Genomic DNA, 27,835 nt, shown 5'->3' with positions numbered 1-27,835 from the left:
AACTCATGCGCCAACGAATAGCACAAACATGGACACCAGAGTCCTACATTTGATATGCAAGATCTAAAACAGTCCAGTCCTATGGCACCTCCAACTGCACTTTCTGTGAATATGACTTTTTTCAGTTGTATTTCTGATTTTCATGAAGTTCTTACTAATTCATCACAAACAAGAATGTGTCCATAGTACACAAATGCTCTGGCACTCTCACTATCATTTTCCATGTTTAGTGTACCAAAACTTCAATTTGGCATTAAATTTAGAAAGACTATATCAGAGGGAACATGTGTACTAAGTTTCAAGTTGATAGGACTTTCAACTTCATCAAAAACTAACTTGACCAAAAACTTTAACCTGAAGTGGGACAGACAGACACACGAACGAACCGACAGACACACTGACCAGAAAACATAATGTACCTCTACTACCGTAGGTGGGGCATTAAAAAACATAAATCCAATAGACATGACAGATGTTGACCAATGTCTGGCTATAAACTTTCTTTGAATAAGGATGAAACAAATTCAGGTTGAAAGAAATTATTATTCAAAATATCCTAAATTCTTATGCAATTGAACTGTTCACTTAGCTCAACAAAATCAAATAGAAAGTGACATTAAATTTACATAAATTCTCAATTAAAACTTTATGGGGTTTAAAAAAGGAATTTGGGAAGAAAGTCTTTTTAAAAGACTTGAAATACTATTAAAGAAATTTGATCTATATATAACATCTTATAAAGCTAAAAAGAATTTCAGTTCAGAGTATAAATAGGGCAGATGAACATATGAGAAACAAATCATCATTATAACACAATAATTTATCAATTGACCGATATTAAAAGTAAATACCATCTAAAAAAGAAAAAAAGAAAAAAGAAAAAGAATCCCTTAGTGTCTCACATCCCATTGCTGATGCCAGTTTTAATAAAAGCGTTAACTGCCAATATTAAGGAAAGGCCATTTTTAAGTAGTTCAAAATTTTCTTTTCAGACATGCTTTTTTCTTGATCAGGAGGAGCTTCTGTCTGATATTTATAACATTCCATGAAGGTTTGATAAAGTTATTAACGAGTTAAAGCCTAATAAGACTGTTTCTCAATATTAACTGCAAAAATAATGAAAAAACTACGTTCAAAATTTTGCCCTTGATACTATCAGTTGATTTATATAACAGATTCTGCCCAAGTTCAATAAAATGTCATGAAGGTTTAACAAAATCATTGATGTTTAAAAATCTAAACCACAGACTGAATCTAAATGTTGAAGTTGCTGATAACTGAATGAAAGATGCTTACCTGAAACCAAATGCTGCTAGGATGCTCAAAAAATATGAAAACGCTTTTCAATTTTAGAGTTACATGTACTTTATTATGTAATTTCCTATTTTACCTTAAATCTGACAACTTACAATAACATATTAAATACATAAATAATTATTTGTATATATGAATAAGAAAGATGACAAAAAAATGGCCTTTGTGCATGACTATTTATGACTCAAAAACAACAGCACGAAAATCATCTTGGGATCAAAATAAGAGGTTACAAAATATGTCATGCTGAAAATGCTTCAAGAATCAGCGTTATGAAAAGTTGGGAATAAATTCATCAGAGACTAACAAAAGTTTGTAATCATATCAAATTCCCAAAAATAACTAAAAAGAAAAAAGGAAGATTCATAAGAATTACATGGTTGAATACTTGATACAGGCATGTGATTATATAGTAAGATCTCAACCTTCTTTTCAACTAGCGATCAGTAGAATAACAAAAAGCATTTATATAAAAGAACGTAAAAATAAAAATCAGTACAGAAAAAAAAAGCACATTTAAATCTTCAAAATACCAAAAGAAAGAAAACAAAAACACACCTACAAAGCATTATGCCTACAACAACAACTGTCTCATGGTTAGTAAACTCATAGACACAAATGTTTTTACCTTGCATTCCATTCAATACAGCTTCTTCTTTTAAGAGTTTTTCATATTTAAATATATCTATAAAAGCCTTTTACATGTCTGCCTAGCTCAAATACAGCTCATATCTAGATGCATAAATCTTATGCTCCTATAGAATGATGGAGAGAAATTGGAGACATCTTGAAATCTGACCTTGAAATCTGACCTCTATGTAACCAAGCACAGTATACCCTTACAGACTTGTCCTTACAGGTGAAAAACTTCAGAGAATTTGTCTCATTACTTACATACTGATGAGTTTATAATATGTCTAAACACAAAAACAAGGGATTCATTTAAAAGCTGCTTTTTATCATACAATGCCAAACATAGAGAAACAAAATACTTAGAAATGTAGTAAACAATTTATAAGTTTGCACAAAAACAAAAGAAACATGCATTTCTGTACACCATATTACATGTAAATAGGTGGAGAGAAATTTAATCTGATGGGATAGTTTACACCACCTCACAAGGGTGGCGAGAAAAAGGTTAAAATTTCATTCATCAGAAAGTGTCAGAAAGTGTGTATGTAGCAAGATCTTGGCTGTTTCTTGGTGGCAAAGATATCTACAATGTTTCACAAAGGATATAATGTTACATCAGCGTTTTTTTTAAAAGAGCAGTTTAACCACATAGCAAAGATAGTATATCCTTTTAAAGCTTTCCTAGTCAAATAAAACCAGAAAAAGAGATCAAGTTATGTGACAGGTTTAAACAGCCATCTACAAACAAAATATTTGAGGATGTGATATAGTAAGATGAGAAGTGGAAAGCTGTTGCTAAAATTTATTCATTTTATGGATATTGTCTCATGAAATGGATATAAAATATGTCCTTTAAAATTTTCTACATTAAAAAAGAGACGCAAAAGGCAGAGACAAAAAACTGTAGTCCACATAAACCCAATTAATAGAAGACATCTTGTGAAATAAGTCAAAGTAATTGAATACAGATCACTTGCTCAAACTGTTCTTTCTTCATATATCAGGGTGTGTTAAATATCGTTAAATATCGTAAGAAAACTTTTAAGAAATGTTTTGAACATGTGATCAATATTGAAAGCTTATAAATCATATATATCAGGTCTATGTAAACATAACGTAATAACTAGATTACAACCGCTGGGGGTTATATCTACAAACTATATAACCCGATCAAGGTCTTTATATACAATATCTGCCACTGAAGCATGTAGAAGGAAGAAAATAGACATCAGTCAAAATCGTCAAAATTCACGATCCTTTTGCACTTATCAAAATGTTTGTTTTTAACCACAGTTTTATTGAAACTCTTGAAAAATAACAAACTGGGAGTTTTTAATAGGCTTACTGGAAAAAAGCTGCTGAATTGTAACTCTATTAAAATGTTCCTCATTTCCATTCTCAATTCTATGGTCCACAAATTGTCAAAGAGTATGAAAAGGACCAAAGAACTGCAGTTCTGCAACTAATTCGAAAAGAGATATGTGGTATTATTTCAAGAAACAAAGCCCATTTATGTACATGACAAACTTGAATGGCAAAGGAGCAAGACTTGTATAATTGTTGTTCATCTTAAAGTCACAATAAAAATTCAAACTGAAGTAAAAGCATACATTATTATGTTACTACCTATCCTATCATATTACACCAATGAACTGAAGAAGATTTTGTCAGTTTGCCATCTATCTATGTCATATTCAAATTCAAACTAGATGTCAATCACTAATTTAAAGGGATACACTATTTTGATGACCTTATAGCAACATTCTAGATGAATAGCAGCTATGCAATGACCTTACAGCAATTTTCTAGATAAACATGAGCAGCATATCAACTAGGTTTCAATAACTTTTCAATGATGTGAGAACAATCTTTACAGGCAAACAATATACAGCATTTAAATCTTCCTTACAGCAATTTTCCAATGTCACCTAACAGTAATTTTCTTGGGCAATAACTGCAACACTCTTCAAGCTGAAGTGGATTTCTTTATAAAAATCAGCATTTTCAACGAACTTCATGCAGTTTTCTATGAGAACTGCAATATTTTGATGCAATGTGTTTAAAATGATCATTTGAATAAATATAAAGAAATAGATTGAAAATTGGGACATTGTACTGTTAGAAGGATAGGATTGACCTAAAATTGTACGAAAGATATTTGTAATTATAGGGCAAGGGCAAAAAATAGGTAAAAGGAGAAATACAATTATTTTTTAACCTTATAATTTAATTTTTTTTTTTTAATTGCAGCAATCAGTAAATCTTCATTCATATTACTGACGACAAAGATTAAGGATTGTCTATATAATATCTATAGAAAACTGTCACCAGAGACGAGTAAGAATTGTATGGAAATAATTGGTAGTTGTAAATTTGTTAATCGATCCTAAATATTGGCTTTAATCATTGTGAGGTAAATGAATATCCAAATGTGATTTTAAAAATTAGATTTAAACTGGCCTTGATTTTTTCTTATTTCATTAGATATGTGCCAAGTGGGGGTGGTATTTGTGAATACTCCGTTAGCTTTGCCTTGTGTCAATAAATACCTAGTGCGTTAGGAGTGAGAAACACGGCCAATGTTTAAGAAAATAAATTATAATGGAAGGCAGTTCATATCAAAAGAAAACATACAATTTAATTTTAGTGAATGAAAAAAGATATATAGCAGTAATATTTGTTTTGTTGTTTGTACTGTGACTCGACAGTTACAATATTATGCAAGATCATGTCGACAATTGTAAAATAATACATTTCAATGTCACTAATATTTACATTTCATTTCCGTAATTTGAACATGATTTTTGTAAGTTTTATTTAAGATTTTGTGAAAGCCCTCCTCAACTTATGGAATGCATATTCTAACATCTCTCCTACAGAGGTAATCATATTATTAAACCCATTGGGCAATTGATCGAAAAATGTACAATGTTTTAGTGCTAAAGTTTTGTCTGTATAAGAGCCAGCTAGGTTTATTATCCATTCTTAAGTGCCAGAAATTACTAAGTTTGAAATGGATTAAGTAAGTGCTAAATTGGGCTATAAAACTAAATGGTCCACTAGAATAACCCAATTTTTGGTTCAAATCTTCTGCGTTGTTCTTTCTATTCAAAAGAAAACAATGTTAAATGTCATTCATTTTAACAACAATAATAAATTCATGTTTTCTGTACTCTGAAGGTGAACTTCAAATGTTTTCAACTTCCAGTTAAAGTTATGAAATATGTTGTATTACACTGTTTGATTTATTTCGGCAAAAATCAACATTTACCAAAATTTTCTTTTTATAACTTTTTTTGACAGATTATGCCATCAATAACATTTTATTGTTATTTTCAAGTTTTTTTTACAAACTATGACAATTTCATAAAAATCAATCACCTTGATCAACAAGACCTGTCAAGATTATAATTATCCCTCTTTGTCAAACACAGGTGTCCATAATAAGGACATTACCCTTAAGGTAATAATCCTGTCACCTAAGTAGTTATTATATTCCATCATATTATGACAGCTATAAGATATAAAACTTGTCATGAATTTCAGTTATCTCCCTTACACCATACATTTACATTTCCTTAACCTATGTTTGAATGATACCTATTTTGAAAAACATTATACACTTTGAATGAAAAATATGGTTTTACTGCAATTTTATTCAATAATTTACGTAGTGCAGTAATTCTCTGCAATGGTGAATCTAATTAAACAAAGAATCATTTAGATATCTTATTGGTTTTTAATCAAAATTACAGGATTGCTACCAAAATTGACTTACACATATTAAATCATACTTTAATAGTCCGAAGTGAAATAATCGAACAAATGAATCTTTTTCAGCAAGCAATGATCAGGTAATTGTTTCCTTAATTCCTTCAATTTATAAATGTGCATTTAGTTTCTATGAACTTGCTGCCATGAACGCCATTACCGACTATCTGCAACTTTGCCAGCTTCTTTGATTGTTAATTTCAAATACATGTAGTTTTCATTCCTTAATATTGGTTGTTATAAATTTCTTAGAATTTATCAAAGCTTGAATAAAAATTAACTAGTTCTTTGCACCAATGCATATCATGTATTTTGTGAAGATAGTCACATGTAGCAATTAGCATGTACCAATGGATCCAAAAATTTCAATATATACAGAGTATTTATGGCATAGAACCTTTTTGCATCTATAAAGGGTATATAACATCATGGTATTGTCATTAGCTTCTTTTATCATTAGCTTCTATCAAGGTAGGCAATATTTATATTTCACATATTGTGGTGTTCTCCTTCCAACAAAAGCAACAAAAGGGTAGACATCTCAGGAATATAAATGAATCTGAGATAAGCGTAAATACAATAAGACTAAACCTCAACCCGTTCATGAAAAATAGACAAATAATACAATTTGTAAGACTTATTTCAGCTGACCTCTTAATATAACTTGACTATATATTATTATGCAGCCAAATCAAAAAGCCTTAAATAAAGACTAACAACTGGTTTCCTAAAGTATCCTGCAACAGCTAAAACACTCGAAGTCTGAAGACAAAAGTTGCTCAAATTTATCATAAAGAAATATCTGACCTTGAACTTTAAAAAACAATGATACTTACAGACAGATTTAATGAAGATAGGAATTTGATTAACATTTTTATCCACAAAAAATCTCCTTGGTCATTGTCCAGTGAAAGAAAATAATAATGATAATATCATAATACAAAGTAATCTATCCTAATGGGGGAGTAATCCATCTTTATAACAAATTTGGGGAGAATCAAGGGGGTCATGAACTTTTTATATAATTAAGAAAAGCATTTTTCTCCAGATAGAAAATAATGTTTAACTCTTTTTATGCAAATTTTATTTTCCACAAATCTTTGTTTTTATTTCACCTAAATAAATACTTGAAAAACAATGAAGCAATATTTTAGACCCTTTCTTTGGCCTCTATAATTATTACAACAAGTTGATTTTTATTGTTAAATAGTTAGGTAACAATACCAAATCTAATGCCTTCCAGTCAAAAAAGGTAGAAATTTGTCAAGTAATAAAATATCAATAAAACTAAAACTTTTTACTTCTGTTCTTCCTTTGATTATGGGATGATAAAAAAAACATGGTTCAATGACATAATTCTGTTTAAGTTCTAATTGATTAACATGGGTATAAACTGATTTTAATTGTCACTCTTTGTACCTTGTATGAGCCTATATATAACTAATAGTACTTTTAAATCAGTAACTGCAGAACATAAATTAAAAAAAATCAAATTAATGATATATGTAACAACATATCATAATACAGGTCAAAGTTGCTTTCAATAAAAAATAATTGTAATTGCCAAAAAAAATAATGAAAATTTTACACATGCTAATATCAAATAGCATGTAATGGGAGATAACTCAATTATATTTAAATTCTATTTGAAAAATTCACATTGACCTTAACTTCCCCTCATTTAAAATTTAAGATTAATTGCCCATTTATTTCAATTTAAACTTAAATTACATGATGAATGACTTATGTAGCCTTGGTTAACAGGTAAATTACAATAAGTATGATAAGAGACATAGTCTGACCCTTGAATAATCAAACTAGTAAATTTTCAAATTTATCTGCTATCTATTAAAAGCATATCACACTGATCTCGAACAGTTTTATATCCTGTTCTGGACAATGGTAATATTGGTCACTTTAAATCTCTGGACTATTAAAACCTTGTGATGGATCTACAAATGACCTGTTATCAGTGTATTTGGATCAATGTACCAGTGGATGGATCAGTTGTTTTCTATGTTATCTGATTTTACAATTTAACTTTTTTTCTAGCTGTTTTAGCATTGTATTAATTTCATTTCGAATAACCTCAACATTCATAATCACAAAGTAAACTCGTTGTAGAACATGTCATAACATCATCAACTTACACAAATACATTTTAGTATTCAGCTCAGGTTAGGAAGCCATGACAAATTATATGATAGTATACTCAAATTTTTAACTTGACACCATAAATCTATCCCTCCTATAGAAATTTTCTCGGTCAAAGACAGTAACATTATATATGTGAACCATATATAATTTGTGTTTAAGAATTCGGTAGCTCTCTAATACAAATTGACATATTTTTCTTCCCTGCATGCTGCATTGTAAATGTAGTAAGAACGAAATGATATTTTTTGGACTCCTTTCCCTGTTCACTTGTTTGAACTTTGTCCAAAATTTTGTGATATTTTCTGAATCTATACACAAACAAAATTATTCCAACATTACTTTATCCATATAAAATTACTGTAATTGAAAAATAGTGAATTTTAATACATTACCTAAACCATGAAGAGTTGGAACAGTTGAACATGTACCTATAAAGGCTTACATGCCTTATGCATGTGCTTCATTTAAGGGCCCAAATTAATTTCTCCAACCTTACTATACAATTATAATCGAGTTTATTTTTTCTAATTCAAAAAAGAAATTTCAAACTGATATTGTACTCTTGACATCTCTATAATTTCCCCCCTTTTCACTTCAAATAAGATATACAATAGAAATTGAATAATTCATTTATTATTTCAATATAAAATGCATGTTACATTTAATCCCAAAGTGATTATATAATATCTAATCCTTATGCAGCAGATGTATTGTCCCTCAGAATTAAAACTTAGACCTTTTGAAGTATTGTTTTATAACCTTTCCCAGGGATTATATACACCTCTATATTTAATATCAGGGCCTTGATAGTCAAAACCATCCTTAAGACTTATCTACAAGGTTATATTTCTGACAAAAGTGCTACTGTGTGCAAAACCCTATTCATTCAATGACTGCTTCAGTGGCCTTGAGGTGAGTGTGGAATATTCAAACAAGTTCTTGCATTCAGGAGCAATTTTCAGTACATCCCCTCTCCCCTTTGGATTTTGCCAATTTTTCACAATGGAAAATATGCATTTTGTTAGTTACATAACTTAATTGTCTGACAAAACTATGAAATTCTAAAAAATGTTACCACCAGAACCGTAATGCTTTAAAAGTAGGAATACATGTGTAATATCATGTGGTTCAGAGACTCCAGGTTTTGATATCAAAGTCACTGACACTGGCATAATTTGTAACTTAAGAGTTAGAGCCAGAATGGCGGAAAGATGTATAAAGCTAAATCAAATTTTTAATTAACTAAGTATCATGATTACAACAATAATGAATTCAATATTAAAGATATTTGTTACAGAATACTATATCTTTTTTCATTAGAAATCTTTTCTAAATGAAACATCTTCTTGACGTCTGACAATAAACTCCTCGATCTCTTCTCCCTCATATAATTATTCACATAGTGGGAATAAACAAACTTGATGAAAACAATACCCAGTCAACAACAAAAGTACCGGAGGAAACAAAATCCAGTCAACTACAAAAGTACCGTCATGAATGATTTAGCTTTTGGAAAAAGAAAACAATAAAAGAGGGATGCGTTAACGGTCAGCTAGAGGTGACGTAACCCGATATGACCAAAGCCTGATATTAAAGCCAGGTAAACATACAACGCCTATTTTAAGAGTGTTTATTACCCATATTTGATTTTGTGATATTTGACAGTTAACCACTGGTCATAATAATGTCCAACATTATAAGGTTTCACACAGTAGCATTGTTAGTCTTACAGTGATCATTTACTTCTACGTAAAATAAAATGTGACAATTATTTGACAACTATATATATATTTGTTCATTCCATATTAAGGTTAGTAATCATAGACAAAAATTATAGGGTTTCACTATTTTTTAGACATACTTCGCTTTTGTATAAACACCCCAACATGAGATGAGACGATATCAAAACAACCCAAGAGAACAACCCAAAGAAATCATAGAAGCCTCCTTTATCATAACATAAAGAACGATTATCAATTTAAGTCAAAATTTCATGGAAGTACACGTATATTTCGGCTAACTTGAATTGTAAACTGTGTTGTAATATTAGCTTCCAAATAATACACAAAAAAAGAAGAATTTTAGACGGGGAAATCTACAGCAATTGGCTGACCAGATCAAACTGCCAAGTTTCTAGAAATAATATCTTGTTTCTTTGCTTGAAATATAAACACCGTTAATGGACAAATTCAATCAGATAATAAAGATAATTGATTTTTTTTGGATGAAATTGGTTTACACAACTGAGTAAATATTTTTGATAGCTGCAACAATAGCTTTGATTGTGTTTGTGATGTTTTCTGGAATCTCAAGGCCTTAACTGTAAAATGTGAATGACATGCTTAACAATTAAACATTCTTATAATACTTATTTAACCGCCAATGACCAATATTTTTAATTGATATCAGTAATTAAGTTGTTAATTTCATTTTATCAATCACTGATGTAATATTAATGAGCCTCCCTAACAAATTATTGTGGTTTCTTTTCTATTGTGAAAGCATATTTTTAAAATTTCGCACCATTAAAATTGAAAAGATTAAATATACCATTTTAATAATTTTTTCAAATTCTAAAATTTAATATCTTTCATTGATAAGGATGTTATTAATATTATGAATGAAATGAATGTGTCATGAAAATTTAATAGTGGTCATAAACTATTTCAGATTATAATCTTCATCATCAAATATTTATTTATCCAGGATGGTTTCTTGAAAAATAAATCTTCAATATTTACGTTGTATGTCAGGGAAAAAAAATCTTCAAAATATTTTTCCAAAAAAGGTAAAAATTGCATAGATTGACTCTCCAATCAAAAATCAACTTTATGATTTGTTGTAGATCTTAACTCTAAGACATAAATAGCTAGCAGAAAGGCAAATGTATGACAACAACAACAGACCACTCCGAAGCTGTCTGGTCTATCATTAAATAAAATGAGGCAGAAACTCAACAAAACAAAACACCAAAAAGACATCCACAAAAACAGTAGACATATATTAAAATAATGAGGTGGTGTATGGTTGCTAATGAGATAACTTATCCACAAAGACCCAAAGACCTAAAAAAACACAGGTCATTATGTGTGAACGTTTGAACAATACAAATATAGCTTTGTTGTCCAGAAAATGATTTTCTTGACCTTTTCTTAGCTCTTGTTTTTGGCATACCAAAAACCTGGTATGCCATTTCTGTCCGTTTTTATTACTTTGATTAATACCCACATTTACTATAAGTTATGCAGAGTCTAAAATTCACCAGAAAGTTAAAAAAATTATAGGCTGATGAGCAAGCTAGGGTTAAATGAACAGTTCAAGGACAGTTTACCATAAAATGTATTAAAAGTTGAAATGATACCACCTTGATTTCATGGGGTGGACAGATTTTGTAATGACTTTTTTTGACTGATTTTTTAATCTCAACAGTAATTTGTCTCCACGCTAACACCTTCTCCTAACCAGGTTGTGAACTGTATTATTTGGTGATATAAATCTAGATTTAGGAGATATCATCATACCATTTAGATCTTATCCACATCTACTCAATACATTGATGGATCGGCGTGTCAAAACAGGTATTGTGGATTCAGAGAGAAAAGGTTTATATTCATGTCACTAAAATATTTAAAAGACCAATAACAGATTCATTATAATCTAAACAATTCAAAATAGTGGGATCTATCAGTACAAGGACATGAAGGGTACCCTTTGGTACAACTACATGTCTTTACCCATAAAAAATATGCCAAAAAAATATTCAGTCATGTAAACAAGATTCCTTACCGTCCGAAATTATCATGCTCACAGAAGTTAATTTTGTATTCCTACGAAGCTCTTGACACAGGCATCAAACTTATTTTAGAATTCTGACATTTAGCCCTTAATGGTATATGGTTATTGAAAATTTTACTTATAAGTTAAAGAGGTCTGAATTGCTATATAGATATAAGAAGATTTGGTATAAGTGCCAATGAGGCAACTTTCCATCCAAGTCACAATTAGTAAAAGTAATCCATTATATGGCAAAGTAGGGACTTCAACACGGAGCATTGGCTCACACTGAACAGCAAGCTATAAAGGGCCCCAAACATGTTAAATGTCTACTTTTTACTTTAATGCAACAACCAATTAAGAAAGGTTACACAGCTGTAAAGTGAAAAATGGACCACCAATTTTAGGTTTGTCATATCAAAATATAATTATTTTGACAACACGTCATACTAAAAGCATGTCTATCATGTAATGGTAAAAAATAAAACTCTCCCTAATGGGTGTTGGTCCAGTGAGTGTATCTTTCCACTATATGCATGCTTATTTTCTTACATTTTGCCATTATAAATCATAAATTTTGTTCAGTGACAGCTCAAATATTTGCATTCAAAGAAACGAGGAATAAAAAGCTAAAATTACGTAATTATAAAAAGTGAAGAATCTTAATGTAAAGTGTAGGTGTTTTATTATCACCTGTATCCATCATAATATTACGTCAAAACTAATGGGTACACAATTCAATGTATTACTTGGTCAATTTTAATAAATTAAGAATCTTTTATTTTAAGTACCAAAGCACTTCCAGGAAGAAACAAGTTTATACCCTAAAAATATATACTGTATGTATAAGGTTAAGTTACCACTGAATCCAAATGATTTCAACATAAAAATAGATATAAACTTTAGTGTTCAAGGAAAAGTTATAAATGTGTTTAAGATTTATGCTTTTAATACTCAGAAAGCAATATCATTGATGTACTGAAAACATATATAACCTATGCTCATTTTATTTTCCAAAGATCTACTGTGGGTTAGTTAACTTCCTCAAATGACGACTGTTCTTAGTATTTCATCTTTTACTACCTTCTTTATCTACTGAATACCCAAAAATATAAGTAGTCCTAATATGGTACTGAATCTTAGGACAAATATGAGCGTAAATGATGGAATGGTTATAGGCTTTTTTTTTTAAATTTCTATGTTTTCAATAAAAAGAGAGAATGAAGATCAACATGATCTTAATCTTATAAAATATTTTTTTTACCTTCATGTTAAAAAAAGATTAGAATGCATTGTTCATAGTTAGACTAAGAAGATTAATGTCAGGTTATAAAAAATGTCAGCTTGGAACAGTTAAAGTCCTACATTTATCACATTAACTACATATACCATGGATTATATATATAACTCCATCATATACATTTATCATTGAAAAATATGACTGTTACTTACTTAAGATGGTATTTGTCATAGTAAAATTAATATCTCAGACATAGTTTACATAGCTGTGGTACAGATTGTATAGGGTCTTAATTTATATTCTAACTCCTATATATCAAACAGAGGGAACTTGTGGAAAATCAACAATAATAGAGGCACATATAAAAAGATGATGAACAACTAAGCAACTCAGACACTGACATTTTTTTAAGAAACAAGAATGTGTCCCCAGTTAACAGATGCCCCACTCGCACTATCATTTTCTATGTTCAGTGGACCTTCAAATTGTGATCAAAACTCTTATTTGGCATTAAAATTAGAAAGATCATATCATATGGAAAATGTGTACTAAGTTTCAAGTTGATTTAAGACTTCAACTTCATAAAAAACTACCTTGACTAAAAACTTTAACCTGAAGCAGGACAAACGGACGATTCGATGAACAGTCAGACAGACAAACAGATGAATCGAGGTACAGACCAGAATACATAATGCTATTGTATAAACTATCGTAGGTGGGGCATAAAAATAAGGTGTTTGGGATTTGAGCAGTGTAATATTTGTCTTATGTATGAACCCTTTTCTGATTTTCCTCTCACAACTGATAATTAATTTGTTAATTTCTTAAGCTGTAAATTTACTGCTGTTTCAAACTCACATCAGAAATGTAATGTGTGTGTCAAGTGTTAGTATAATAATGGTGGAACACATACAAAATTTTAAGAATATTGCGATAATTTCACAGTAAATCTTTAAAAAAAATCAAAACTTTTAAGTCATAAACATTTCAGTGTATCTTGCAATCAATTTTTATTGTAAGATTTTTTGGTGAAAAAACGCCCATTAGCTAGAACTGGCTTATACTTTAAAGATGCACCATGTAATTGTTACTTAATTTTGGATTTCACAACCTGAACAGGATTCTGCTTTGTCTAGGGTCAAATAAACAGACACTGAGAAACCACAACAGAAAAAAAACAACCAAATATTTATTGCGTTCAAAAAAACAAAGCATTCTAATTCATGATTGTATCATAAAAGAATATTAAATATGAAATATGTACTGTGTAACTTTATGTTCAAAGGAATTGAAGTTCATTATTTTTAACTTATTAACATTAATTTGCATTTAAATTAACATCTTTGAAACTCCAAATACAAAATACGGTCATTTCCGTGACGTTTTGGACGATTCAGTGTTGTTTATAGAAATAATCTGTTATAATTAACAAACAAATGTATCGATGGTACAAAAAATTATGTCATTAATGCAATAATAAATAATAGTTGCGCAATTTTAATCTAATTTTCAATACAAGGTCATTAAAAAAATGATTAAAATTTGTAATTTCCTTCCAAACATTCATTTACTATTAGATTTTTTGCTCCTTTATAACAGTAAAATTCTGCTTTATTTACATGCTTTAAACAACCAATAACCTACTAGATTATGTTTCATACTTCCTTAAATGACAAAGTTTCTTCAATTAAGTATTTCATCGTTTAATAATTCCTTTATCCGATAATATTGAACACTTCAATATAAGTACATGTAGTCCAAACAGGGTTCTAAATCTCCAGGTGAATATAAGACTTGACAATGATGCCAAGTAATTTTGAAGTTTTGAGTCCCCAATATCTTAGTAATTTGACAGGTTCTTTTAATAGAGGTGCTTTCTCCTAATTTTGATAGGTTTTTACTGATCATGTAACAAACTAACGCCTAACAAATACCCTGTGGTTTCCGTGTTGTCAATATTTTCCCATGCTGTTAATTGGTGTAATGTGTAGTTATTAAATGACAATACACGGTAAATATAAGATCATTACAATATATATATGGTCAAACTTTGCACAATGAATTGTCTAGTTACAATATATATGGTCGATCTTTGAACAATGTCAATAAATTGTCTAGAGTGCCACAGAGCAAGATTGTGCTACTATAGACATAACCTAAATAGATAAAGAAGATGTGGTATGGGTGCCACTGAGACAACTCTCCATCCATGTCACAATTTATAAACGTCAACCATTATAGGTCAAAGTACAATCTTCAACACGGAGCCTTGGCTCATACCAAACTGCAAGCTATAAAATGACTAGCCAAAAATGAATAGTGTAAAACCATTTAAACAAGAAAAACCAACAGTCTAATCTATATAAAAAAACAACCACTGAACATCAGGACATGTGCAAATAAATACAGTCTCATTTTTCATAGGTACCAACCTTCACCCTTACCTGAAACAATATATAGTACATGTATAACATCACAACAGACTAACATTATGTCAAATATAGGTGTTGTTTAAAGGCAAAAACTTATGCCAGATATTATTTCTATAATTGATGTTACGGTGCGAAAGGCAACCATGCTAGACACTGCCATTATAATGACTAATATTCCGTGACAACTATCCTATTCCATAACAGATTGATCTATGAGTTGTACTATTTTTTGCAGTACAATTTCTAAGGCCTTTTGACTATCTAACATAAGAAAAACAAAAACATTTAAAAACAAAAATATCCGTGAGGACACTGGCCTTCATTGAAAGGATTGAAAAAAGAGGGACCTAATACCATGCCAGACGTGTCTCCCACTTTGACTCTTGATGACATAAATGATTACAACTTATAATGGCCATAATAAATCTGAAATCCTATTTTCAAACCTTTATAAAACATTCAATCCAAAGTTCAGTATATAATTCCTAAAACAACATTACCATTATAACCAGTACTTAGCATTTAGATGAAGATTAAGATAGCTTTAAAACATAATGGTTAGGTAAAGAATAAATTAAATTACGAAGAATTTCACAACTATTATTGAAATGTTTGCACTGGTCACTAATTCAGACTTTTCTCAGAACATGTTAACATTTTTGTTCAATTCAAAACAAATTTCCTGCAACCTGTGGTAGAATAATAGAATAATAAGACTGAAGTTCAAGGTCATTCCAATGACATTTTTTTTTCTGTTTATAAAGTTTTTGTATGAAACAAAGCTAATATATGTTTTAAAACATTTCAGTGTGTTGGACCTCTTAAAAACCATAATTTTTCAAAGTACAGACTTTTTTTCAAATTTTTAATATTTTCGAAAATAAGTCTTAAAAATAAGTTTTTAAGAAAACATTAAACTTCAGACAGTGCTTTTGTCCTTAATTTGTATAACAATCCCACGCTTTTTAAACAACACTACATTTTAAATTTTCTTATAATGAAACCTTTTAAAAGCATCGTGTAGTATTTTTTGCACACCCATTACATAATTTATGCACAATACATTCATTAAGCATATAATGAATAACTGTGAACATATGTGTCCTGATGGATTAGGCTTGCAGCAGTGAGTCTGACAGGAAAAAATTATAACTAGTGTTATTGTCCTTATAATTCATTGATTGGAAAAGACTTGTTACATATAAATAGTAAGGCTCTTTATTTATTCAATTGAAAACTGGTATTATCTCTCCCCTTTCCAAAACTGCCCCCCCCCCTCAAAACATAAACAAATTAAATGACAACTCTATACCATTATGTCTGAATACCTATCAATGTTGAGTAAACATCAATGAGACAGTGACCAAACAACATAAAAAAAAACAAAAAAACAGATCAACAAATACCCAGCAACACAAGTCAGGTGTCTTAACCTTAAAATTCATTCTATAAAATGGTACTGCCTACCTCAAAATCATATTCTTCATGTAAATCTGGTGATAAATAACAGTACACAACATCTTCAGGATCAAGCTCCTCAAACGACTGATTCAAAAGTTTCTTTTTCCCCTTTCTCTTTGAACCCTGAGTGTCTCTACGATTAAGTTTTGGTGAATGTAATGACAGTATCATGGCTGCCTTCATACGAAATCGTTGTGATGAAGATAAACGCGGAGATATATCTTCTGGTGAATGTATATTTATTAATGGAGCATTGTAGCTTGATATCGGCCGTCTCCTCTTTTCTATATCCTCCTCAATTCTAGATAACCTTCTTTCTAAGTAGAAATCATCCTGAGTTTGACGTTTTGAATGTTCAGGTTCTTTGATAGATACATGAACGGGTGGTAGAGGAGCCCTACGTTTCTTGCCATAGTTAACAGAGGTATTGGGTAATCTTGGGGAGTCACCAGAAGCTGACATGGGTGACATGTCGGACAGATCCTGACTATCTGATGTGGATATCTGTCGTAACCTTCGATTTCCAGATACATTGATGTCATTCAAACATTCATACGATGAACAGAGAGAATCTTCATCACTCAGCTGTAAATACCTTTTTTTATATACCCCTGGGAGGCTGCGTGTTGACAGAGTGGGGCTATCCACCACCTCCAGGGATTCTGACGATGCATACAGTCTGTATGTCATGTTTACTAACCTATAGTCATTCTATTCAAACTGTAATTAAATTCCATCATCACAAAACTATCACATATATCAATCCATCAAGTCACATGTTTCCTGCTATTTATAAATATCCAAAAATCCATTGAAATGTACATAAAAGTTGTAAAATTCCTGAGTCCTTTACTTATACAATGGTTAAAAGTTTTACAGTATTAAAGTCAATTATGTTGATTGTGATTACAACTCACCTGGTCATTATCATAGGTAAGAAATAAACAACTTTTTACAGGTACAAAATTAACACCTCCAGGTAAAAAACCCAATATTGTCATCCAAGTTAAGAAATCATGAAAACATATTTACCAGTCTAATTTGAAGTGTATGTAAATGTCAGGTTATCCATATACACTACAATGATTTTACATTAAGTTACCAAATTAGTCAAAAAATGGTGTCTCAGAAAAGTAAGAAATCTGAGTATACACTATTTCGCATGGTAAAGGTAATTGATTTACCTATGGTTATTATCCAGTCACTAAATTATCCTCAAATTCGAAATTAATATTGCACTTTGAAGAAATTGCATAATTACGTATGAAAGTTAAAGTCGATCTTTATCTAGGAAGTTCATCGCATACAATATGAAACTCTTTTATGAATGTACAAAATTACATCTATATATGGACAAAACTAGGTTCAGTCAACCAAAAACATCTAGTATGTCAGAAAAAATCCTCGATTATTTACTGTTTTCACACATACATAACTTTCCTTAAGAAGTCTAAGCTTAATAAAATTATGCACAGCACTTAATCTCACTGCCGATCAAATATCTCAACCCTGACTTTTCAGGTCTTCCACCTCTGTGACATGAACAAACTTTCTGGACTGAAATCAACACCACGTTTTAACCAAATCAGCTGACCGCGTCCATGAAATTAAAACACTGCCCAGCTGGTTGTCCAGATAATCTGTTTGGAATGTTATATGTGCCTATTGTATTTTATGTTTACCTAAACAAATCCTAAATACTATATTCCTGTATAATTGTAGTATTACAAAAACAAACTTGTTCATCCCACATGTTCAAAATTGTCATACTATTGTCATTTAAATACTTGTATATCTATAAATTCCCTCTTGTTATAAATGTAAATAATTTTATCTGGAATGAAGTCCCACTTATGATTCTCGTTCATAACTTCTGTATATATCATTTACTAGTTTAAACATTGATTCTATCAGCAATGGTTTCACAATAAAGCTCACAGAACCTGGACAATCTCAGCGTCTAGACATCACTTTTGCATTAATTTGTTTTGTTTAGAGTCAATATCATGTATCATTTTAAGATCTTTTAACTCCAATTGTAATTCTGCCTCCAATGAATTTGTTGTCTTATTCCGTCATCTTTGTCACTAACATATAGACTTCCATTTATCTTATCAGCTACCTTTAATAAGCGATGTCCCGGTAGAATTATAGTCCTGAATTTCATTCCTTTACATAGATCATGTATTAATTTCTCTTGTTTAAAGTTTTCATCGTTTATCAGAAATGATAATACAAACTTTATTTTAATCTCTATATAAACATTAGATACATAACTTTTTAATATTAAAACTTAGTAATTAAATGTAAATAATTTATGGACATGATACCATATTATATCTGATAGTGATAAGAAAACTTGTACAATGGTCGTAACTCATGTGCTCTCCCCACAGTTAAAAACTCTATCATTTTTCCATTAGACTCCAGAAAAGTGCACAAAAGGTCAAAATCTGTATATTCTTCATACATAAAGTGAATGACATCATACAGTTCTTAAATGCACATCTAGTTCATAACTTTATCTCCCGACTCAAGAAATATTGTCAAACATTACATTTCAAATCAATAGAATTAAGTATGTAACAGATCTTTTACAATGTTTATGTATTCAATAGAGTTTATAATCGTTGATTTACATATATGCTATTTTCAGCATTGAAGGGATTTACGTGTAACGAAAATTAAGTTTGAGTTTGACAAGATTATAAAAGTGTCTTGTTAATAACATTGACTGAATTCTTCGTCACTTCACGTTACCCCTGCCATTCATAAAAAAATATTATCTTATTCAAGCGTCCTATTGGGATATCTCATTACTAATTATGGTGAAAATACATATATGTTACATGTTTGTTATGTGCTGTGAACACCAGCTCTATTTTGAGAAATGTAGCATTCAAGAAAAGGGAGATATACAATTCCCTTGATAACATAGATATTGGGACTCCTAATTACACAGGCATTTATACCCCTTTGTGGTCCCTTTTGAAGGTATATGATTTATACCTACCACCACACTTTACTAAAACTAAAAGAGGAGTCTTCCCAACTGTTAACACACAAATTAATCCTTGCTGCCACAACCAACTTATAATTTACACCATGGTTGCACAAATATAAAAAGAGATGAGGTGCTTCATTAATAAGACAGCAACCCAATGACAAAAAAAAACCAATCATCTGATATTTCTGATTGATTGAATATAATTATTGGTACTGAATGCCACTTTAAGACTAATTGGCGATCTTTTGACAGCCAGATTTAAGAGAAGGGGGAAGCCAGAGTGTACAAATAGAATCAAAGATTTAGGACAGAAAACTAGCAATCCTAGTCAATTTAGAACTCCCAAGTTTAAACTGGAGAATTAACAGGCTAGTGAATGCTGTGTAAGAATTATTTGGATCACTTAGTTACCAAGAACCCCTGAAATGTTTGTATATGTAAATGAATAAATGTTATTTCACAAATAAGACGCATTTTAAATTAAATAACCAACTATTAAATTATTCTGAACATAAGACGTCAACTGGTCTGGGATCTTGTCATATCTTATTCTATTAAACATTTATTTAATTACACACTGGACGATTTTTTATACGAATATCACTGAGAAATTTTTCTTTATTTATGAGACTCTGCTGGACATATAAAACCCACAAACAAACAAAATTTGGAAACAAAATTTATTTTCAATGAGAGTATACACCATTATATTGGCTATATATTATAGCTCTCCTCTCTCCATGAAGCATGCAAAAGGTATAAAAGAAAAGACACTGCTGTGGTTAGTTATACTTTGATCAAATATTAGTTTTAACTGTATCAGTATCTTAGCACCATGACTGACCCAAGATCCCATATCTAAATATTCAGAACTTCATTTTTTTTCTTAAATTTTTATAATCTATAGTGATCTACACACATTTTCCACTTTCATTAAATAAAATACAGAATTTATCTTAATTATTAAATAATCATTAAGTATTTTTGTGTAGGAGATTTTAACTTCCTGGTACCTTTCCTCAGAAGACTTTCAAATGTAAAACAAAATGTGTTGAAAGGCACATAATGATATCTCGAATGCACACTTATAAAGTGTTCTGATGGAAAAAAAGTCGACTTTAAATATTGATGCACAAATCTGCCAAATATACATGTAAATCTATTGGTATTCTCTTTAGATGATTATAAGATAATAACTTGTACAAATATAGTACAGGTTACAAGTTATTGAGTAACTGTTCCACTTTAACATTGTACTCATCTATTATCAAACAATTTATTTATAATCACATTCTCACGAAGAACCTATTATTGTATTCATGTCATATCTACAATTTTGATCAAGGGAATGAACTATTGTCAATTAATCATGAACCAATTTTCAAGATTATTTCGTGTTTGTTTTCATTAAAACTCTTTCTGACATACAAGAAGTTGCATCCTTATCCCCCCCCCCCCCCCCAAAAAAAAAAATAAAAAAATATTATTAGTATTTTAGGGGATTTTAGTTTAAACCCAATATAAGATACATGCACTTATAATCTTTAACAAAAAAAAGTGGCTTAAAAGTGTCTGTAACAGTGTGTGGGTAGGAATGGAAAGGTGGTGATTACACCAATATTGCATCGTTCAGGTTCTGCTCTGAGTGCTGCTTCTGTTGTAAATATAACAGTCAATATGATTATCACTCAGATGACTTTTGATTAGGACATTTAGTATCTATAGGTCATTACAGGATTATAATTTTAATATACCAGAAATACAGACACTTTTTTTGTACTAATCAGACCTAAACGTCAGAAGGAACGGTCTATACATTTGCTTAGTTTTGCTACTGCTCATTTTTGTGTGCTTTACAGAACTTTTATTGACCTCAGAAAGGGGAGATAATTGACTTCTTAATCTCCTGCTATTATTCATTATTTAAGTAAGCACTTTGTCGAGCTTTAAATTTTATTTTTAATTTAAAATATATTTTACTCTATATCTTTGGACAACCCTTTCTATCATTTGTATTACCCAACAGATTGAATTCCATATAAACCGCTGTGCTTTCATAACCCTGAGGTCAAAATTCTAACGTTTAGTTAATTGTTTTTTACTTCTGCTTCAAATGGTACCATTTTCACATTGGTACGTTCTAAATTGTACCAGTTCTCTAGTTTATTTTGTATTTATTTGTTTATTAAACCTCAGGCTCTTTAATAAATGAATTCTTAAACACAGATGTTGATATGGGACGACACTGGAATTATTTTGATATATTCACAAATATTTTGGTTGATAAATAAACTATTTACCTATTATAATGACCTTATTTACCATTTAAAACCTATGGATACTCCAAAGTCTTCTCTTGTATCATTTATTTACTTATCTTGTCAAGACATCTAATGTCTCATTAATTTGGTGACTATAATTCTAGTTCCCCTCCCTTTACACAAATTTCCACCCTCATGTTATCATTAAAATTTCTGAAACTGTTAGACTTTCAAGATTTGCTTAGAATTAATGTTTTTCTGAAAACATCCACTAAAGGTTAAAAACTACTTCCGTACCAGTACATATTCATTTCTCAATAATAATTATAGAAATCCATAAACTTAACATTTAAATTTTTTGTTTAAAAGTAAGACTGCATTAACCTTCCATTGAAACTTAAAAGGTAACGGATGACCTGGAAAGATGTTGTGTGTGTTATTATATATCCACAAATTATACAATGCTTTTAAAATGGATGATGACTAACTTATTTCACTCTTCCCTTTCTATAAAAGCAAACCACACAGATGTGAATCTTTCAGTGTACTGAAACTTAAATAGGAAAAGTATAACTAAATTAATTTGTAAATTGAGGCATCTCAAGAAAACAGGTACACAATTTTTAGCACTCCTAGTTATATCATGTCTTTATTCAGGAGGTAGATGCTGAGGTACTTGGAGACATCAAGATACTTACAGCAAGTTAATCTCTGATATCAGAGTTTGAAAAACCTTTCTTCAACAGGGTTCAAACGACACAACCTTAGTGTTGACAGGCTATTGGTCATTGCAGACTGACAGACCACGGTCACACTGAAACTCAATGACTCAAATGAACAAGATGTTTCATGGCCCACTGAGGCCTAATGACTCAAATGAACAAGATGTTACATGGCCCACTGAGGCCCAATGACTAAAATGAACAAGATGTTACATGGTCCACTGAGGCCCAATGAATAAAATGAACAAGATGTTACATGGTCCACTGAGGCCTAATGACTAAAATGAACAAAAAGTTACATGGCCCACTGAGGCCCAATGACTAAAATGAACAAGATTTTACATGGCCCACTGAGGCCCATTGACTAAAATGAACAAGATGTGACATGGTCCACTGAGGCCCATTGACTAAAATAAACAAGATTTTACCTGGTCCACTGAGGCCCATTGACTAACATGAACAAGATTTTACATGGCCCACTGAGACCCATTGACTAAAATGAACAAGATGTGACATGGTCCACTGAGGCCCATTGACTAAAATGAACAAGATGTGACATGGTCCACTGAGGCCCATTGACTAAAATGAACAAGATTTTACATGGTCCACTGAGGCCCATTGACTAAAATGAACAAGATTTTACATGGTCCACTGAAGCCCATTGACTAAAATGAACAAGATGTTACATGGCCCACTGAGACCCATTAACTAAAATGAACAAGATGTTACATGGTCCACTGAGGCCAAACGACTAAAATGAACAAGATGTTACATGGCCCACTGAGGCCCATTGACTAAAATGAACAAGATTTTACATGGTCCACTGAGACCCATTGACTAAAATGAACAAGATGTTACATGGCCAGCTGAGGCCCATTGACTAAAATGAACAAAATGTAACATGGCCCACTGAGACCCATTGACTAAAATAAACAAGATGTTACATGGCCAGCTGAGGCCCAATCACTTAAATGAACAAGATGTTACATGGCCAGCTGAGGCCCATTGACTAAAATTAACAAGATGTTACATGGCCCACTGAGGCCCATTGACTAAAATGAACAAGATGTTACATTGCCAGCTGAGGCCCAATCACTTAAATGAACAAGATGTTACATGGCCCATTAAGGCCCAATGACAAAAATGAACAAACTGTTACATGTACCACTGAGGTCCAATGTCTAAAATGAACATAATGTTACATGGCCCACTGAGGCCCAATGACTAAAATGAACACAATGTTACATGGCCCACTGAGGCCCAATGACTAAAATGAACAGGATGTTATGTACCATATGACAAAAAAGTAGTCAAAAGATGTGCAAAGGCCAACATAGTGTCCTAACAAAAAACATGTGCTTATGCAATATTTCAAGCTCTAAATCATTCCTAGTCTAAAAAGTCATGGACTATTAAAAAAAACTTCTAGATAGTACAGATAAAGTTGTGACAACCTCCTTTTATCAAAATGTCAGATATGAACTTAATTAGTTTTGTTGTGGTTCATACTTAAACTAGTTTCTTTTTTCATAGTAGAATTTCATTTCAGAATCAAATTATGATATAGTTATATCTACATATCTGATTACAATCATACAAAATTACACCATTTCAATAGTATTCTTATAACTTGCAACATTCCTGCATTTCTTTAAATAAATATAATCTTTATTCTGTATATCTAATTTAAATCTATTAAATAAAGCTTAAATTTTCAATTTAAAGAATTTAAGATTTAAACAAGAGGCTCATTTGTGTTTTCATCTTTGCATATAGTTATATGCATATGGTTGAAATGAAAAGCTATGATAAACTTGAAAAGCAAAAATTGTTCTAGTATTGATATTTAGTACTGTAAATATAGAAATTATTATGACTGCATTCATTATTGCGATTTTGTCATTTTAGACTTAAATGAGATTTGATTTTACGATTTTGAAAAAATCCTGTAGAATTCATATAATATATTTCAAAATGCGAGTTTAAATTATTGCGTTTTCATCTCTGTCACATTTTTTTGCAATGATAAAAACTAATGATGAAAATAATTTCTGAATTTACAGTAATCACTAAATTTGTACAACAATATCAAAGATAATATTTGCTGAAGACAATTTTGCTGTTTTTCTTTACATTTTTATAAGTTTTATACTGATATTTTACAACCAAAAAAAACCCAACTATTTTGTATAATTATATTTTTGCTCAAGACAATTGGTATTTATTTTCTCTGACATGTTTAGTTTAAATGGTATTCAAAATCTTGAAATTATACTGTTCTACAAATTATAACTAGAATATTGATAAATATGAATAAGTAATTTTAAAAACATACCAGAAGGGATCCAGATTTTTTCAAATTCCTTAAAAAACTCCAGAAATTCATCAGCAAAAAATTATAATACACCTATACCGTAGAACAACAATATTAATGAATGTTGACCCCACACTGACCTGAAACTGACACTATACCCTAGAACTGACTAGAGGCTACATTTTTAACTTTTAACTTTAATTATAGTATGATATAAGATGTGGTTATTGTAACATTTCATGGTTTATTAAGTCATCCAAGTGAGAAATTGATGAACTCATTTGACCAAACTTTAATTGACTCTTGTATAAGGACAACATAGATAGATTATAAATAAAGTCATACATAAGTATCCTTTAATATGTGGTCATAGGCACTGTATTTTTATATATCAAAAATTGCACACAGCATGCAAACATTTTGCTTTTTAATATAATATTTGATAACAACTGTGCATCATTTACGAAGTTAATAAAATTTCATACTGAGGTAAAATCGTATGGTTTGTTTTTGTTTTATGAGTGTAAGTTTATAGATATAAGAAGATGTGGTATGAGTGTCAATGAGACAACTCTCCAGCATGTATCTTTAATAATAAGTCTACAAATTAAGATTGCAGCATGTCATATTTATTCAGTAAATATCTAAAAATTTATCAAACATAATACAAGGACAAATTTGTAATCTCTTTCCAACAGGATTTTCTAACCTCTCCAAAAATTTACCACATTTATCTGCGTAACAACACCAACCACAAATATCAGAGGAGTTACCATCATTAACTGGTACCCTTCCCTTTATACCCGAGTCCTGCTCTATCAACAAAGTGGCACTGTCAATGATCATATTGCTGATAAAAATTAATAACTAATCTATATTTCATGCTGTCCCTGGGTGTGTTTGATTACTCCCTATTGTTTTGTTTATCTTAATTTTTCTAATCATAGATATTATGACACTACTTATATTTCAAGTGTTTATCCAAATTGTATATCAACAGGTTCTTGATATAATAAAAATATTTCTATACAATTGTGTGAATTCAGAGATAAAACAAGAGATTTCATCAAGGTATTAAGACAAAGATCTGTCCAAATATTGGTGGACTTAAAGAGAGGATTGAGCAGACTTTGTAATGTTACTTTGACCTAATCTTATGTCAGGGATCGTCAGGGATTGTCCACAGATACAAATCTTCACACCGGAATCTATGTGAAGCTGACCGCATAATTCGTACTTTGAACTGCAGATTTCTAGCACCAGGCATACAGTGATCATCTTATCTATCACATGTTATCAAACATGTATCTACTATTGAAAAAAAATGTCCTCAATTGAAACCTTGCCACTTCAATATGAAACCATAAGAATTTGGCAAGCAAGTAAACAAAACAATAAATATTAAAGTCAATAACAACAAAAGTGCTTCACAATTCGGCCAAATATGTACTTCATAGATAAGGACTATCTCAATAACATTCACCGAGAAATAGCACGACCAGGACCACTCTATATCTATAATACATTAATAAAGTTGATTTAAAAATAATAAATTATAATACTGAAAATTCAGAAATTTTTGTGAGGTTTTTATTAATGTAATGGGAATTAAATGCCATTGATTGAGTAACACAATAATAAGAACTTGCATTCTTATCTTCAATACATATATCTGTCTACATATTTTTCTTCATAATAATTCAAATCTCACTAATTGTCTTTTCTTCAAATATTGCAATAATAAATAAAGACAATAATTTCTAAATTAATAGGTGTTCAAGGAAAACTAGAATTTTCAAACCACCACAACACAAAAATATATATATTTACTAACTTATAAGATAAGTAATGTGAAACTTCAAAGATACTCTTTCCTACTACTGAAATTACTTATATTAGTATTGAATAAGTATATAACATAGCATATTAACTGATTTAGAAAGCAATGACAAAATAGGGGGATATAAAGGAGGAGGGGAACTTGAAAATCTATTTTTCTAATTATCCTATTATAAACTGAACCCCTCCCCCTCCCCAAGACAAAGGCTTCCTTTATGTCATTCAATAAAACTGTTGCTTATTTCATATTTTATTCACAGCATAACCAGTGATATGTTGACATCATAAAAGAATTCACAATAAATCCAAAGTATTTCCATATATAGTTTATCTCTAAACAGAAAATAAGACTACTTCCTTAAAACATCAGGTCATTCAATGAAAAAACAAAACCAAAATACCTATCTATCATATATGATTGAAATTCATCTTTTTTGATAAAACTAAACTTGAAAAATTCAAATAAATTTGGAGTGTTTATTTATAAAGATAAAATTTAAATTTGTCTTATATTTATCTATCATATCTACTTTCCTTTTATCTCAGTAACTTGAGCTTTAAATATATGACTTTTTACAAGAACAAGGTATAAAACTACTTGTCAGAAACTATAAAAAGTCCTCCTAGACATTTGGTGTAAATTTTGCCTAATTTCATCATTACCAAATGTGATAACCTGAATACCATTCAAATTTCATCATAGATATTAAATAACCTACAGTTGTTTTCAGATATTTAAGACAAGATATCAACAGTAAGTTTCAGTATGTATATTGCGAAAGAGTTTTGTTCTTTATATTTGTAAATAAAATTTTTAATCTTATGGACTAAAACGAAATCAACAAAATTCCCATAAACATCTCAGCAGGTTGCACTTTTAAATCCTGTTTTGGATGATTTACTCAGCATT

At 30.4% G+C, this 27,835-nt stretch overlaps 1 protein-coding gene across 8 annotated transcripts in view; it reads right to left on the bottom strand.

Annotated features, from left to right (window-relative positions):
• Nucleotides 1-27,835, bottom strand: part of LOC134688258 (rho GTPase-activating protein 20-like) — a 166,205-nt gene that overhangs the window by 58,536 nt on the left and 79,834 nt on the right. Inside the window, exon 1 of one of the 8 annotated variants that reach the window (XM_063548779.1) lies at nt 25,108-25,173. The exons of 5 other annotated variants lie outside the window; for them this stretch is intronic. In XM_063548779.1, the coding sequence (XP_063404849.1) occupies nt 25,108-25,158 (51 nt within the window). In that variant the 5' untranslated portion in view covers nt 25,159-25,173. Of the gene's footprint in view, nt 1-6,554; nt 6,606-16,788; nt 18,344-25,107; nt 25,174-27,835 lie in introns of those variants that run through there. 2 more of the 8 variants (XM_063548776.1, XM_063548780.1) reach the window with 2 other exon arrangements.

The sequence above is a fragment of the Mytilus trossulus genome, chromosome 10, assembly GCF_036588685.1.
Source record: "Mytilus trossulus isolate FHL-02 chromosome 10, PNRI_Mtr1.1.1.hap1, whole genome shotgun sequence".
NCBI classification, from domain to species: Eukaryota; Metazoa; Mollusca; class Bivalvia; order Mytilida; family Mytilidae; genus Mytilus; species Mytilus trossulus.
This window is presented reverse-complemented; position numbering and strand designations above follow the sequence as displayed.